Here is a 14,883-nt window from a genome sequence, read left to right on the forward strand (position 1 = left end):
AGCACTCTGAAATACTCCTGTTCTCTTAGGTGTTTAATACAGTATGGGCTGCCTTGAAGGGTGTGCATGTGTATGTGTATATAGATACATATGTAGGCATACACTAAGCGTTTAAATATATATATGCATACACGCATATAAATTCTGGGTGTTTGAGGCAGTGAGGCTGAGAGGGCAGTTTAATTCAGGTGAAACAGGAACACTGACAATAAATATCCTTAGAAATCAGATATGATGGAAATATTTTGTATTGCCTTTGTATTTGGAAGTAAGATGTAGCAACTGGCTGTTAGGGAGAGGGAGAATGGCCTGGGAAGAGGCTGTGGCACTGTGATATTGCTGGGGGAATATATGTATGTATATACTGCAGGAGTGTGATGTGAACTCACATGGGTAGTTCCTGGGTCATGTGCCCTTGGGTAAAGAGGATTTGTTTTCCTACAGAAAGAGAAATGCACTACTAGTCCAGTGGCTCCTATGGAACCCCATCCAGCAAAGCCAGACTTGATCTTTCAAAAGGAAATAAAGTACTCCCTAAAAAAATAAAAGGTTGTATGCTGGAAATGAGCACTTTTTTTCCCTACACTCTGCAATTCTGAAAGGCTTTTAAAGTTAATTAACAGCCCTAGTGAGCTAGAGGTCCAGTAATTCAGCTTTACCATCAATATACACATTCCCAGGAAGCAATATACGGGTTTAAATGTGCTGCCAGTTAGTCTGTTTTTAAACTGATAACAGTTGTTATTGCTATTTCACTTACGGCATATTCATTAACAGACCAAGTGGCCTTTCTGACCTTTAGAAACCAATTATTTCACCAATGACATTTAGGAACTGGGAAAATACAATTTTCAGAAATCTCTCCAAGAGTAATATGAAAATGCCAAAGAGGAGTTAATCTATTTCATAGGTGGTTACAAGACTTTGAAACTTTATTTTTTCCAATTCAGAGGAGAAAAGTAAAAACTTCTGAATAGTGGGACTGGTATTCTCAGTCAACTGACAGAGGGGTCTTGGAGTTGTTCAAGCCAGGAGCCAGGTTGCTGGGAACAGGAACTTCTAGAGGTTTGGCTTCTGCACAGCACATTGGTTGGACACTTGCCTGGTTTCTGCTGCAGTTCTGTCAGGGCTAACACAACACTGTAAAATAAATACCAATAAATTCTGTCAAACTAGGAAATCCTGATTAAATAATACTTCCTCTAGAGGTTTCCAAGCAATCTGCTAAGATTGTCCTCTGCTGTAACTGTGATTTGAGAGGTTAGAGCCTAATTCTAAGATAACCAATACAAAACAAATTATAAATATGCTTTCTTACTTGTACCTTACAGAAATATTTTTGAGAAAGAAATTTTAAAAAAAGAATCTGAAATTTAAGTTTTGTTCCCAAATGAATTGTAAATCAAGGTGCAATTTTGCATAAATCAACTAAATATGCGAACTTTATTATTTATAGTGGAAAAAAATGTCGTTTACTGCATTTGTAACATCTGTGACAACAGATACTCTCTTCTAATACAGTTTGTCTTTTTTTTGCTTAGGGTGATATGGGACTACCAGGAGCAAAGGGAGCTGTAAGTATAATGAACAGTACTGTTGCAGAAATACAGACATCTAGTAGATCAGATAGATGGCTTTCCGATTTAAGAAAGAAAATACAAATAATGAGCTGATCTCTTTGTCACAGTTAAATTGAATGAGTTCCAACAACATTTCTTCTGTTTAAATTTTGAATACATTTAATATTAAAATGGATTAGTTTTGGAAATGAATTAATGTCCTGAGTTCTAAGCTACATAAGAGAAGCATCATTAAGCAGCAGTTTTCTTGCCAACTGATTTTTTTTATATACTTTTTTTTGGAGGACATGAACACACTCTTTGTACAGTGTGTTGTATAGAAAGGGGGCTTAGTACAGTGGCTGCATGCAGCCTTTAATCTTTACATGGAAAAAGCAGGACTGTGACATCTGTGGAAGCAGAAGTATTTATGGCCCAGATTCCTTTTTTGTTGTTTTCTTTATTTTTTAGAAGTAACAAAGTGATAGCTTTGATGTGGAAGGCGAGCAGAAGCTTGTATGTGACATAAGAAAATGAATTTGAAAGTTGAACACATTCTTTCATTTCCCACTAAAGAGTGGGATTGTTACAGCAGATGACAGTTTGGGCTGCAATACTAATATATCAACAGCTCTGCCTACAGGGAACCAAGGCTGACCGTAATGAAAAAATTATGCTTGTGTTCTCAATGCCCTGTGTGACATGGGGCCAAGCAAATGCAAGCTAGAGAGTGTTTACTGCCGATCAAGATCGTACAAGAAGGACATGAGGAAGGAATAGAGGAGAAGTCCATAGTTTTTATCCCCCTTGATTTTTAAAATCTTCTCTTGGTGGGACCCTAGAGTGCTTGTCATGTGAGTGAGTACATATGCAGGGATGAGTAATCCATCAGGGAACCTGGTATCTCACCAGGCTGGGCAAGAAAACAATGATGGCTTCCTGGCTGTATAGTCCACGAAGGGAGTTTCATAGTCCATGAAGGGAGTTTCGCTGTCTTCTTAATTCATCTATTGAAGCATGTTCTTTGGGTTTTCTCCTGACAGGGACAGCAATAAGCTGTCTGAGATGCAGCATAGATGGAACTGAAACGGCTCCATCTTTGGCTTTAACTGATGTCACAGTTGAGTAATTTCTTGAGCATCTCTTTTGGCAGGTGTTCTTCCTTTCTCACCTGCCCCCCCATAGACTGGGGAAGCCATAAGTATGTAGGATTTTCTTTTCCGCTTCTTTTGGGTTTAGTTGTGTTTTTTGGGGTTTCTTTGGTTTTGGGGTGTTCTTTTTCTTTGTTAGTACTACTGCTGATTAATAGCAGTAAAATAAATTGTATTGAAAGTAACTCGGAGGTGTCTGTTGACGTAGGTCTCACTCTGCATGGTATTTAATCACTTTTAGAAAATTTACTGGAGCAGAAGCTATAGCTTTATTTACTACATGTATTTAAGGGGACATACTGATGTAGCCATGCCACTTTCCTAGGTAAAATAAGCTGGCATTGGATCTGTTCAGGCAGTTTGTCAACATCAGCTTGTGTGAGGACGTTGCCTCCCTTATGCTGGCACACTCAGGCAAAGGGACTAGAACTTCTGTGCAGTGAGCTCTGACTCTGACAGATTAAACAAAGCAAAACTGTCTGTTCCCAAGCAGCCTGGGGCTAGATGATACAGGCTCATACTGTGGTACTTTCTATGAAAGAGCATGAATGGCATTTGCAGCAAGCAGGGAGCTGGAATTTTTGTAACTTAAGCAGCACTTAAATGTCTAGAAAAGTTGCATGTGACATGCATGAGGGCAGATGTAGAAACCAAGTATAGGAGATCTGTTCGTCGACAAAACCCCAATGTTTTGCACATGTCACTATGGACACCAGTTTGTCTCTTTTGACAGAATATCTTATTTTTCCACTTCTCCCCTTTAAGTGAGGAATACAGACCTCTTTTTAAGTTTATAACTCACACAATGGCTGACTCCAGTCACTTATTTAAAAATAAGCTTTTCAACTCTACATCCCAGCATTCATCACTTTGCATTTATGAATAGCTCCTGTCACCATTCTGATATGCCAGAATGAGTCTAACTCTAGTATATCAGTCCATTGAAATTCCTCTCTTTCATTATCAGGTTGGTAATCCTGGAGACCCTGGTTCCCGTGGGCCTGAGGGAAGTCGGGGACTGCCGGGCATGGAAGGGCCACGAGGCTCACCTGGACCACGAGGCTTGCAGGGTGAACAGGGTGCCCCAGGTCTGCCTGGCAGCCAAGGTCCAGCTGTAAGTACTGTTTTCCTGTAATTGGTATCTTTTGAACGCTTAGCTGTCACTCACACCACTCTTTTTTTTTTTTTTTTTTAATCAGGAGATGCGTACACGTGCAATACCCACGTGCCACAGCAGAGTTTGAAATACACTGCACCTCACAACAGACACATTTGTACACCAGAGAAATGATTTCTCAGGGCTGTGTGCAATTAGGTCCTTGGGCCCTCAGCTTTCAGTTCAGTTCCCTTTTCTTATGCCCACCCCACTCCTGCAGTGCACATGAAACCATGTTTGACATATCGGTGTATCACACATGGTATTTGCCTTGCTAGTCAAAATTGACTTCAGCTTGCAGGGACTGGAACACCTTTTATTGACTGCTGCACTGGTTTTGGCTGGGATAGAGTTAATCTTCTTCATAGTAGCTTGTATGGGGCTAGGTTTTGGATTTGTCCTGGAAACTGTGTGATAACACACTGCTGTTTTGCTTACTGCTAAGCAGTGCTTACGCAGCATCAAGGCCCTTTCTGCTTTTCTCACAGACAGTGAGCAGGTTGGAAGTGCACAAAAAGTTGGGGGGGGACACAGTTGGGACAGCTGACTCCAAGTGACCAAAGGAATATTCCCTACCATATGACATCGTGCTCAGCAATAAAACCAGGGGGGAGGTTGGCAGGGGGCCACTGCTTAGGGCCTGACTGGGCATTGGTCGGTTGGTGCTGAGCAATTGCTTTAATTTTCATCACTTATCTGCCTTGGGGTTGACTTTTTTTGTTATTTTCCCCCCTCTTTTCCTTACAATTTCTTCTTCTTCTTCTTCTTCTTAGTTTCAATTTATTAAACTGTTTTTATCTCAACCCGTTAGTTTTCTCACTTTTACCCTTCTAATTCTCTCCCTCATCCCACCGGGGGGTGAGTGAGTGAGCAGCTGAGTGGTGCTTAGTTACTGACTAGGGTCAAACCATGACACAACTGGGCAGCATTTTTTGCATCAGGCACACTTATAAATGTGTTATTAAAATGCACTGTGTTATTAACTGTTTTTTTAACTATTGTTTTTTTAATTCTAGGGAAAAGAACCAACTGATCAGCACATTAAGCAGGTTTGCATGAGAGTTATGCAAGGTAAATATGCTAAAAAGTATTTGATGTTTTTTGTGCATTTAAATCAAAATTATCTGCTGCTGTGGAAGCAACAAAGATTTCCCAAGTCTTATCAAGAACAAGTAGCATGACCTCAGCAGTGGACCTGGCAGAAAGTCTTTCCACATGTGAATGTGGACGCAATATGAGAGAATATGAGAAAGAAGTCCCTTATTCATATTTACTTTGCAGCCTCATTGACCTGTTGATTCCACACTATTACTGTAGTAACCAGGCCATAGACCAAAGTGCTTTTATGAAATACATATATTTTATGTACAAATCACTTGTTATGTTTACATATATAAAAGCACAGGGCTTCACTGAAAGCTTGTTTTGCCATTTGTATTCATACACTATGAGATTACAGCAAACTATGTGCAAAATGGGTAAAAAAAAAAAGGAAGGGTGCAGAGAGAGGCTTCCTGGAGATAACATACCACAAAATGAAAGCAATAGGCAGATGTTCTAAACCCTAATTATAGTTGCTTAGTTCTTCTTAACACACACAGAAATGTGGAGCTTTTCTAATACAGTTGGGTGCATGGGATTTACTGAGTTTAAAAATTTATGCTACCCTGTAAGCACAAGACTTTTCAGTACTTGCTATTAAAGATGTCCTTTGGGATATGGTGCCTTTGTAATGTTTAGAGTTTACCAGAATGAAATTGCTGCTCATGATTTAATCTAAAAATTCTCTGTAGTCATCACTCTTCTTGATACTGCCCAACAGGTTATTTTTTTAAAAAAAACCTTTCTATAAATAGGATAAAAAGGCCTAAAGGCCTCTTAAAGTGGCCTTTTGAAAGACAGCAGTGAGGAGGATTATGGTGAAATCAGATATGATGTTTGAATTTATGCATAACCATCAGAATTAGCAATGAAGAGAAGGGTATAGGAAAAGTAGACTGTCTTCATTGCATCCTTCTTGAGAGGCCCTGAAATTGTCAATGCTGTCATGTTAAAAAAAATCAATCCCAGTGGGTCCCTGGGATCTTGTCAGCTTAAAGACAATTATAACTGAAGCTCCTCAGTAGGCTTGACCTGCAGAGCACTATCCCCAGTCTTCCTTATATACCTGCCGACTATAGCTACTATTTTATTTTGGATCCTACTCCACCTCCCCTTTCCCCGATCTCCTCTAGTATTTCTTGGTTGTGGACACGAAATAACTATGTCTTGCCAAGTCATGCAGACTTCATAACAAATATCATATGGAGCTGTATGTGGCTGTATCCAGAGAAAGTTATTTCTAAGACACGCATAGAAGATGCATTTAAGGTCTAGAAAAGAAAAATAGAGAGGACTGCTCTCGTGCTATTACAGCAGTGGCCTGAAAGGGGGAGAAGAAAAAGGGAAGAGCTAGCTTTGATAATTCCAAGGAAGGCAAGCTGATCCTATGCCTAATAAAGAGCAAAGCTCCTGCTTAAGAGATCAACATAAAGTGTTCAATTATTTATCAAACTTGAGATCACAACCACGAATTTGAGCGTTTCTTTCCTCTGAAAAAGAAGGCTTGCACTTACCAGGCCAACATAGATGACTGCCCTCGTGCTTTTTGCTGTTTCTTCTTGCAAAGACAGGTCTTGACGGGATTAACAAGTAGTAATGAAAAGAGATATTTTCTCTTTTAAGAGGCGGCAATTGCATGAGTAAGCTTTCTTACTAGATGGTTGAAATTTAAGTTATATAGAACATTATAATATATAATATAATATAAAATTTCTAAACAAGCCTTATACATTTGAGTCATTTCAGCCTGCAAACATTAAATTTTTAAGATACAGGCTTCAGAGTGACCAGCTTCACAGTGTGCCCATGCAGTTAGCCACTGGTAGTACTAAGGTGGCCTTACCTTATATATGTGCCAGACTAAAGAGTACTGCACATAAAGAAGGCACTGAACTGTAAGCTGTCAATTTCTAGCAGAGAATACATGTTCTTCTTCACTGAACACAGGAATCTCTCCATTCAGGTCCACTTACTGCTTAATTCTGCCCTGTTCATTGCAGAACAACTGGCTCAGCTGGCAGCCAGTCTTAGGAGGCCAGAATTTGGTGCTCCAGGTCTTCCTGGCCGACCGGGGCCACCAGGTGCTCCAGGCCCTGCTGGTGAAAATGGCTTCCCAGGACAGCTTGGACCCCGTGGCTTGCCTGGCCTTAAAGGCCCCCCCGGTGAGATTGGTCGTAAAGGTCCTAAAGGTAAGAAATTCTGTAACTACTTTTCAGTTGTTGACTGCCCCAGTTTTTTGTGGTGTGTGACCCCTGCCCACTTTCCCCCTCCTTTGGATTACAGGTTGTGGATATACATTGTACATAGTGAAATCCAAAAAGATCTGGAATTAGGAACCTATGCTGTTTCCTTTAACTGTTGCCTTGGTTGTCCCAGTGGTTAAAGGGCACGTTGGCCTGGCCTCAGCAAGACTTGTTTATAAATCTTTTTTGTCATCAAATCACTTACACAATATGAGAAAGGACAGGCATCTACCTTCAACTAGAAGCAAGAAGCTGAGTCAGATTCCTAGTATTAATTCTTCCTCTCATGGACTTTCAAGGTTTCTGTTTTTCATATGATGAAAAGTTCCAGCAGTGATTCTCTTTCCTCCACTCCATCTGGTTGTGGACCTCACTTCTGCAAGACAAGCAGTCCCAAAAGGCCATGTAAACAGTCAGATTCATTCACTAATCTCTAGCCTACTTTTCTAAAGTCTATCCACAAGTGACTGAAAAGAATTTGCCTCTTATTTAACTATAATACTTGAGCCCGTTAACATCACTAGACCATGTACCACAATCTGTTGATTCTTTGGAAGGACAAATCCATAATAAAATTGACTTACCTTATACTTTACAAAAAATCTTTGATCTAAAATAATCTCTTTTGTTCCTGAGAGGCTTTATACTCCTCCAAAGGATTATACAGTAGAATTTTCTGCAGTGTCTTATGACCACTATGTATGTATTAGTTTCTATTCAGCAGTGATTTCAATTTGTTTTCTTGAAGGAAGGCTTTATTTTAAAATTGTATTTCTGCACAAAGCTGGTCTGTCGCTGGATTAGAGTGTTTACTTTTGTCTCAAGGTTTATTTGAAAGTAAAATTGGGGAAACCATTGAGAGAAGAAATAGAATACAAAGCAAACCTTAACAGCATTGTTGCTAGAGCTCTGTCACTGTTTTCACTTAATGTAATGTCATCTGTATTCACAGAAGCAACAAAAAATGGAGATACAAAGGTGATCAGATACTCTGAATTTGATTCAGCACACAGCAGACTGCGCTGTGTTAATATTAAAAAAAAATAATAAAAAAATATACAGAGCATAAGAAAACCCCAACAAACAAGATGCTTTGTTTCCTATCATAATTGTCATCAAGTTCCAAGTTATCTTACAGTAAACCTTGAAATACAATTACAGATACAAGAGAAGTAGTAAATGCTTTCATGTGCAAGAGCGATTATGATGGTACATGGCAGGCAACCTGAAAACAATCTCAAGTGCTTCACTCTGAGTTACCTGGTAGTTACCAGAGTTCCACAGAGGTCACAGAGATGAACTTACTTTCTCCATCCATTTGGGAGCTGTCTGATATCAGAGCAAGAGGAAAAGGATACCTAGGACAAATGATAAGAGGGGAAAAGGAGGAGGATGTTGAGAATGGTTTAGAAGGTCACGATAAAGAGAGAGAAACACAACAATGTGTTACCATGAGAGAAAGCAGAAGTTACAAAGGTACAGTGATTTAACAGCATCAACAACAGCAGAGTCAAAAAGGGGTGGCTCAAGGAAGATTACAGTGACTTTAATGAACAATCTGGGATAGTGAAGGAGGGCAGAAACAGAAATAAGTTGAAGTTTGGAGTAACCAGCAGTAAGCACTATTCCAAAATGTTCAGTAGATGGCAATATTGGAAGTATACATGGGTAACCTGACATCAGTGCCTCCAGTAGCTGTATTTAAAAGACAGGCTGAATCTCCAAGTCAACTAGGCAGTCTGAAGCATAGAGATAAGACTCCTCCTCTAGTACCCTGTGTGCATCTATCTTTTATTGAAATTTGGACTTTTGTACTGACTCTTGTGCTCCTTTACATAGCTTCCTTGTTTCCTGCTGTGCCATTTCCAGGCAAGCCACAAACCTACCAGTCTATTCTAAGCTTCCTCACTGCAGTACAAGAAAGTATGGAAGTATAAAGTAAAGTTAACTCAAATATTATTAGGCATATACTTCTGACTTTTGACTTTCAGGAAAAAAAACCCAAACGATCAAGAGTTTACGTATGGCATTCACAAGTGGTAAATATACGTACTCTTATGGAATATGTACAGTGAACAGAATCTGAACTTTACAACCAAAACACCAAAAAAAAGCTTCCTCTTAGTAAGATATTTCTTGGTTGGAGCAACATACGAATTTGAATTAAAGCTGGATGCCCACCGAAGAAAATGTCCATAATACCAATATATAAGAACAAAGTTCTTCCTTTTACTTTTATGAATATGGGTGTCAACAGAATACTGCGATCTGTGCAAGCCAGTTTCTCTTTTGTTCTCTGCACTAGTTGTCTCGAGGACCAGCACTTGAGAAGTTTTACTTCTTAGCCGAGTTCACATGGTCTTGCAAAAGCCCTTGCTCAGTAACCTGTCTGTATTCCAAAAAAGCCTGTATAGTTCTGTGAGTTTGGTTTATTTCTGTTATATAGGATATGACATATTTCATGTGGCACTTACTGTCCAGCTCCAGGTGGGGTTTTTTGGTTGTTTTGGTTTTTTTACCCTCCAGCATGTTTACTTCTGAATATAACTCAAATGTAGGGAAAAAACCAAACAAATCCCAAACATCTTACAAGGACATGTGTCAGGACATCATTCAAAGATGCTAAGAATATATACAGCCACCTGAATTCTCTGCTTATTAACCATTCAACTCTGAGAGGGAACTTACTGAAACATACTCCAAGCAGCCTGTAACTAATGTTTTGTGAATTTGCTATAGGTGAACCAGGAGAAAGAGGAGAAAGAGGATTTCCAGGCAGAGGACTGAAGGGTTACCCTGGACCAAGAGGTCTTCCAGGTAAATATGAGCGCGTGAGGATAAAGAAGAAATGTAGTAAAAATTTATTCAGAACTGATACCTCAGGTAGCCTTGAAAAGATAAAAGGTGTTCAATAAGCAATAAAATTTCAAATAACAGTACTTCATAATTTTTACTTCATATATAATGACACAGTCACAAATCATGATTAAAAGCTCTTTTACTACAGAGCTACCACCCTATTTATCTCAGTGTGGAAAGATTAGGAAAAAATTATAGAAAGAATTAAAAAAGAAAAGAAAAAAGGTAATCACACAAACACATATATAAATAAATGGCTTCTTTTTATATAAATATATATATTTATACGTATAAATCATAGAATTCTAGAATCATTTAGGTTGGCAAAGACCTTTGAGATCATCAAGTCCAACTGTTAACCTAGGACTGCCAAGTCCACCACTAAACCATGTCACCAAGCACCATGTCTATGTATTTTTTTAAATACCTTCAGGGATGATGATTCCACCAGCTCCCTGGGCAGCCTGTTCCAATGCTTGACCACCCTTTCTGTGAAGAAATTTTTCCTAATATCCAATCTAAACCTCCCCTGGCACAAGTTGTGGCTGTTTCCTCTTATCCTGTTGCTAGTTATGTGGGAGAAGAGACCTACCCTCCACCCCCCACCCCCCACCCCAAGTCTCCTTTTCCCCAGGCAACACAACCACACTTACCACAAACTGCTCCCCATAAGACTTGTCTCATAAGACACGCTCCAGCACCTCAGTGTCCCTCCTGTAGTGAGCAGCCCAAAACTGAATATAGGATTTGAGGTGCAGCTTCTTCAGTGCTGTGTATAGGGGGATGATTGCTTCCCTAGTCCGGCTGGCCTCACCGTTTCAGATACAAGCCAGGATGCTGTTGGCCTTGCCCACCTGGGCACACTGCTAGCTCACGCGCAGCTGGCCATCAGCCAGCACCCCCAGGTCCTTTTCCACCAGGCAGCTTTCCAGCCACTCTGCCCCAAGCCCGTAGCGTTGCGTGGGGTTGCTGTGACCCCAGTGCAGGACCTGGCCCTGAGCCTCACTGAACCTCATACAGCTGGCCTTGGACCATTGACCCAGCCTGTCCAGACCCCCCTGCAGGGATCATTCTCCCCTGCAACTTGGTGGTGTCTGCAGACTTACTGGGGGTGCACTCGATCTCCTCATCCACATCATTGATAAAGATACTGGACAGAGCTGGGCCCCACACTGAGCCCTGTGGAACACCACTTGTCACCGGGCCATCTGGATGTAACCCCATTCACCACCACTCTGTGGGCTCAGCCAGCCAGCTTCTTACCCAGCAATGAGCACACCCATCCAAGCCATGAGCAGCCAGTTTCTCCAGGAGAATGCTGTGGGAGACAATAAAAAGTAAAAAGGCTTTACTAAGGCCCAGGTAGACAACATCCACAGCCTTAACTTATCTATTAGGCGGGTTACCTTGTCATAGAAGCAGCTCAGGTGAGTCAAGCAGGACTTGCCTTTCATAAACCCATGCTTACTGCACCTGAACCGCCAGTTCTGCTGCATGTGCTGTGTGATGATGCTCGGCATGATCTGTTCCATAACCTTTCCTGGCACCAAGGTCAGGCTGACAGGCCTGTAGTTCCCTGGATCTTCGTTCTTGTTCCAGCCCTCCTTGTAGATGGGTGAAATATTTGCCAACTTCCAGGCAATGGGGACCTCCCCGGTTAGCCAGGGCTGCTGATAAATGATGGAGAGTGGCTTGGTAAGCACTTCCCCCAGCTCCATCAGTACCCTTGGGAGTTTATACATATTTAAAAATAAACAAAAAAAAGGCTTCAAAATGCCTTAATAATTTAGGACGTTCAAAATACAATTCTTTATTTTCATGGTAGTTAATTGTAGTGTTATGTCATAGGGGTCCAGGACAGATTCTGATAAATGCAGCAAAACTGGCCTCTAGTGGCCAGTGAATGAAAATAAACATGTTCTTTCCATCGATATCTCATACATGCATGTTTCTCTGTGTGTGTGTATAAATATATATATACACAGAAACTATTAAACCACCAAAATTTGTTCTCTTTGTAAAAAAGAAAAAAAATCAGTTTAGTATATACTGATACCTAGGATGTCTGTGAAACTCAAGAGTTGTCGTCTTTGGAAATTTATCAATGCAAGTGGCTTACTAAAGTCACTATATTTCATCTCTTTGTTGAAGATTTAGAAGTAAAAAGAACCTTTAGTGCTCAGGAGTTCCACTTCATACATCTATTTCCTCAACACATCTGAATGGAGAATAAAAATGAATTATTGATATGTCTCTTTCCAGAGCGCTAACATAACTCTGAAGTAGTAAGTAGCATCTACACCTTCATATGCATCACCAACAGGGTTGTCTGCAGTACTGCAACCAGTTATACTGCATAGCTTTTTATAGCAGCAGATCTGCACCAGTACAGCTGGACAGGACTGGGATTGAAATTTCATTGCTGTAGATGTGTAAACACAGCCTGGTTGTCTAGGAGAGAAAAACTGCCCCTCTAAGTAGGCACGTTTCTGGGAAATCCACTGAGAGCAGTAAAAAGCCACCTTCACACAGCTTTTAAGAACAGGATGTTCAGTAAAGCTACGTGTATACTAAGCAAGTCACATGCTTCCAATTTTTAGATCTGCATCCACTTTTTCAGGTGAACCAGGCAAAGCCAGTTACGGCAGGGAAGGCCGCGATGGTGAACGAGGTCCCCCTGGGATGGCTGGTCAGCCTGGGGTTCCTGGCCCTCCTGGGCCTCCTGGCCCTCCTGGGTACTGCGAGCCCTCATCTTGCAGAGTGCAGGCTGGACAGAGAGCTGGGAAGAACATGAAAGGGCCGTGAATGGGCACCCCAAGTGCCACGAAGTGTCAGCATCAATTTACTTCCTGCACAGACAGCTGAGGAAAAAGAAATACAAACAAGGAGAAACCTTTCAACCAAGGTTTTGGTAAAGCGTTTTTAACACAGTGTTGTACATGCTTTCTAAAGATGTACTTAGCAACACAAGCTGGAACAATGGTGCTTACAGAAATACACAGGTGATGCCTTCTGGCTCTTTCTCCTTTTTGAGGAAGGGGGCGGGGGGTGGGGGGTGGGGGAAGGCACTTGTCTATTTTTATGTTTACTTTTTTTAATAAAGAGTCTCTGTGATTTCTCCTCCTCCCCTGCTTAATTCCTATGTATGATGTACAGTGAAATAACATGTCTTCAGCCATCAAATAAAAAAGGAAGAGTTTATTTACGTCAGTTGTAGCTATTCTTTTACGCTTGTAAAGTAAATTCCAGGGCACTCCTGAGCAAATCACACTTCATACACAGTCTTTTCATTGTATTTACGTCCTGTACAGGATATGCTATGCCTCCTTCAGCTCTTCAGTTGCAGAACCACAGCTGGGAGGCTGTTCTTATGAAAACCTGCCACCCCTGATGCCTTTTATGCTGTAAATCCCTGTACAGGTATGACCCCCGGGTTCTAATGAATAAGCCATGTGGAATAACCTCTTCACCTTCCACTCCAATTTGTGTTGCATTCATACTTTCGTACAAAGCCTATTCCAGCTTGCCTCCTTCTATGTGAAATTAAAATAAAAGGCTAGTAGCCACTGTCAAGGGAATTTTAAGTCCCAGAAATACAGAAGTTTTATAGTAGAGACTACAGATCTTGAAGTAATGTCTGTGGTTATACAAAACCCAATAAATGTTTTAACTCCCTATATGCTTTTGTATGTATGGTTACATTCAATACCAGTAAAACAGAACAGCTAGAAGACAGCCATTAGACATCCCAAGTTGTCTTTTATAGATAAAGTCAATTTTTAGAGGAAAATGTGCAATGTGGATATTTTGTTTCTCTCTGTATAAATTAAACTATTTGTGGTTTTGACTTTACCTTCTCTGAAGTGTATTCTCTAAGACAACAATGAAACCATCCTGTGATGTTACCTTTCATTTTGCTATTAGTCATCCAAGTTTTCAAACACAAACTTTGGCACGCCTGCTTTAAGCATTGAGTTTTTCCCTAGCCCTCAGTTGTCTGCTTATGTTCAAAATAGTTGACTTGCATGCCATGTGAGAATATAAAAGAAATAACAGGATTAGTTGAGCTATGCATTTTACATGTAATGTATAAGACAACACTAAAGGGAAAGGTACTGGTATAATACATGCTTTAAAAGGAATTATCGAAAGAAGTAATAGATAAGCCTTCCTGAAACTAAACCTGATGCTCTACCTGCACCCAAAGAGCTACTTCTCTAGCACCTCCTGTGTTGACAGAAAATGCCTAAATAGAGATCACTTAGGAGAAAAATGTCTGATAAAGCTGCCTGCTAAAAGAAAGTATATTTGCACATTTATTAGAAACTTTTGAGAATGAGTTAAATGGATTAATCTTGGTAATCTTTTTATATCCCTTGCACAGTCCAGTATTTTAAATGATAAAATACAAAAGGTGGAATCTTTACAAATTAAGTTTTATCTTACAGGTGCCTACTGCTCTCTTGATTGGTTCCACAGAAGCAGCACTGGGTGAGATATCAGGGGAAAGATGGAGGAATAAAACAGGCATAAAGAAATGTGCCATCCTGCCCAGAGATGCTGGGCACAGCTCGAGACAGAATGGTTTTTCTGCACCTCCAGTTTGGCTGAACTCTTGTAACCGACATCCCCTACGTTAATATTACAAGAAGCCATCAGAATAGATGAGTGCAAAGGATTTCACTCAAACAAATCCAGACAACTGCATACAAGGTGATTAGCTTGTTCACATTTTATATATATATATATATAAAGCTGATCTCTAAAGTTTTAGAATTAGGTCAGTTAGTTTACTGACAGCAAATAAAAAGTTA

The 14,883-nt window shown here is 40.4% G+C and overlaps 1 protein-coding gene across 2 annotated transcripts in view; it reads left to right on the forward strand.

The window, feature by feature from the left end:
* The window catches only part of COL9A1 (collagen type IX alpha 1 chain), a 74,720-nt gene extending 59,956 nt beyond the window's left edge, over window positions 1-14,764 (forward strand). For both annotated transcript variants that reach the window (XM_040598684.1, XM_040598685.1), the window contains 6 exons: window positions 1,542-1,574; window positions 3,678-3,824; window positions 4,883-4,937; window positions 6,968-7,156; window positions 9,950-10,027; window positions 12,690-14,764. In XM_040598684.1, the coding sequence (XP_040454618.1) occupies window positions 1,542-1,574; window positions 3,678-3,824; window positions 4,883-4,937; window positions 6,968-7,156; window positions 9,950-10,027; window positions 12,690-12,874 (687 nt within the window). In that variant the 3' untranslated portion in view covers window positions 12,875-14,764. The remainder of the gene's footprint in view (window positions 1-1,541; window positions 1,575-3,677; window positions 3,825-4,882; window positions 4,938-6,967; window positions 7,157-9,949; window positions 10,028-12,689) is intronic.
* The last annotated feature ends 119 nt before the right edge of the window (window positions 14,765-14,883 follow it).

The sequence above is a fragment of the Falco naumanni genome, chromosome 6 (genome assembly GCF_017639655.2).
Source record: "Falco naumanni isolate bFalNau1 chromosome 6, bFalNau1.pat, whole genome shotgun sequence".
NCBI lineage: Eukaryota > Metazoa > Chordata > Aves > Falconiformes > Falconidae > Falco > Falco naumanni.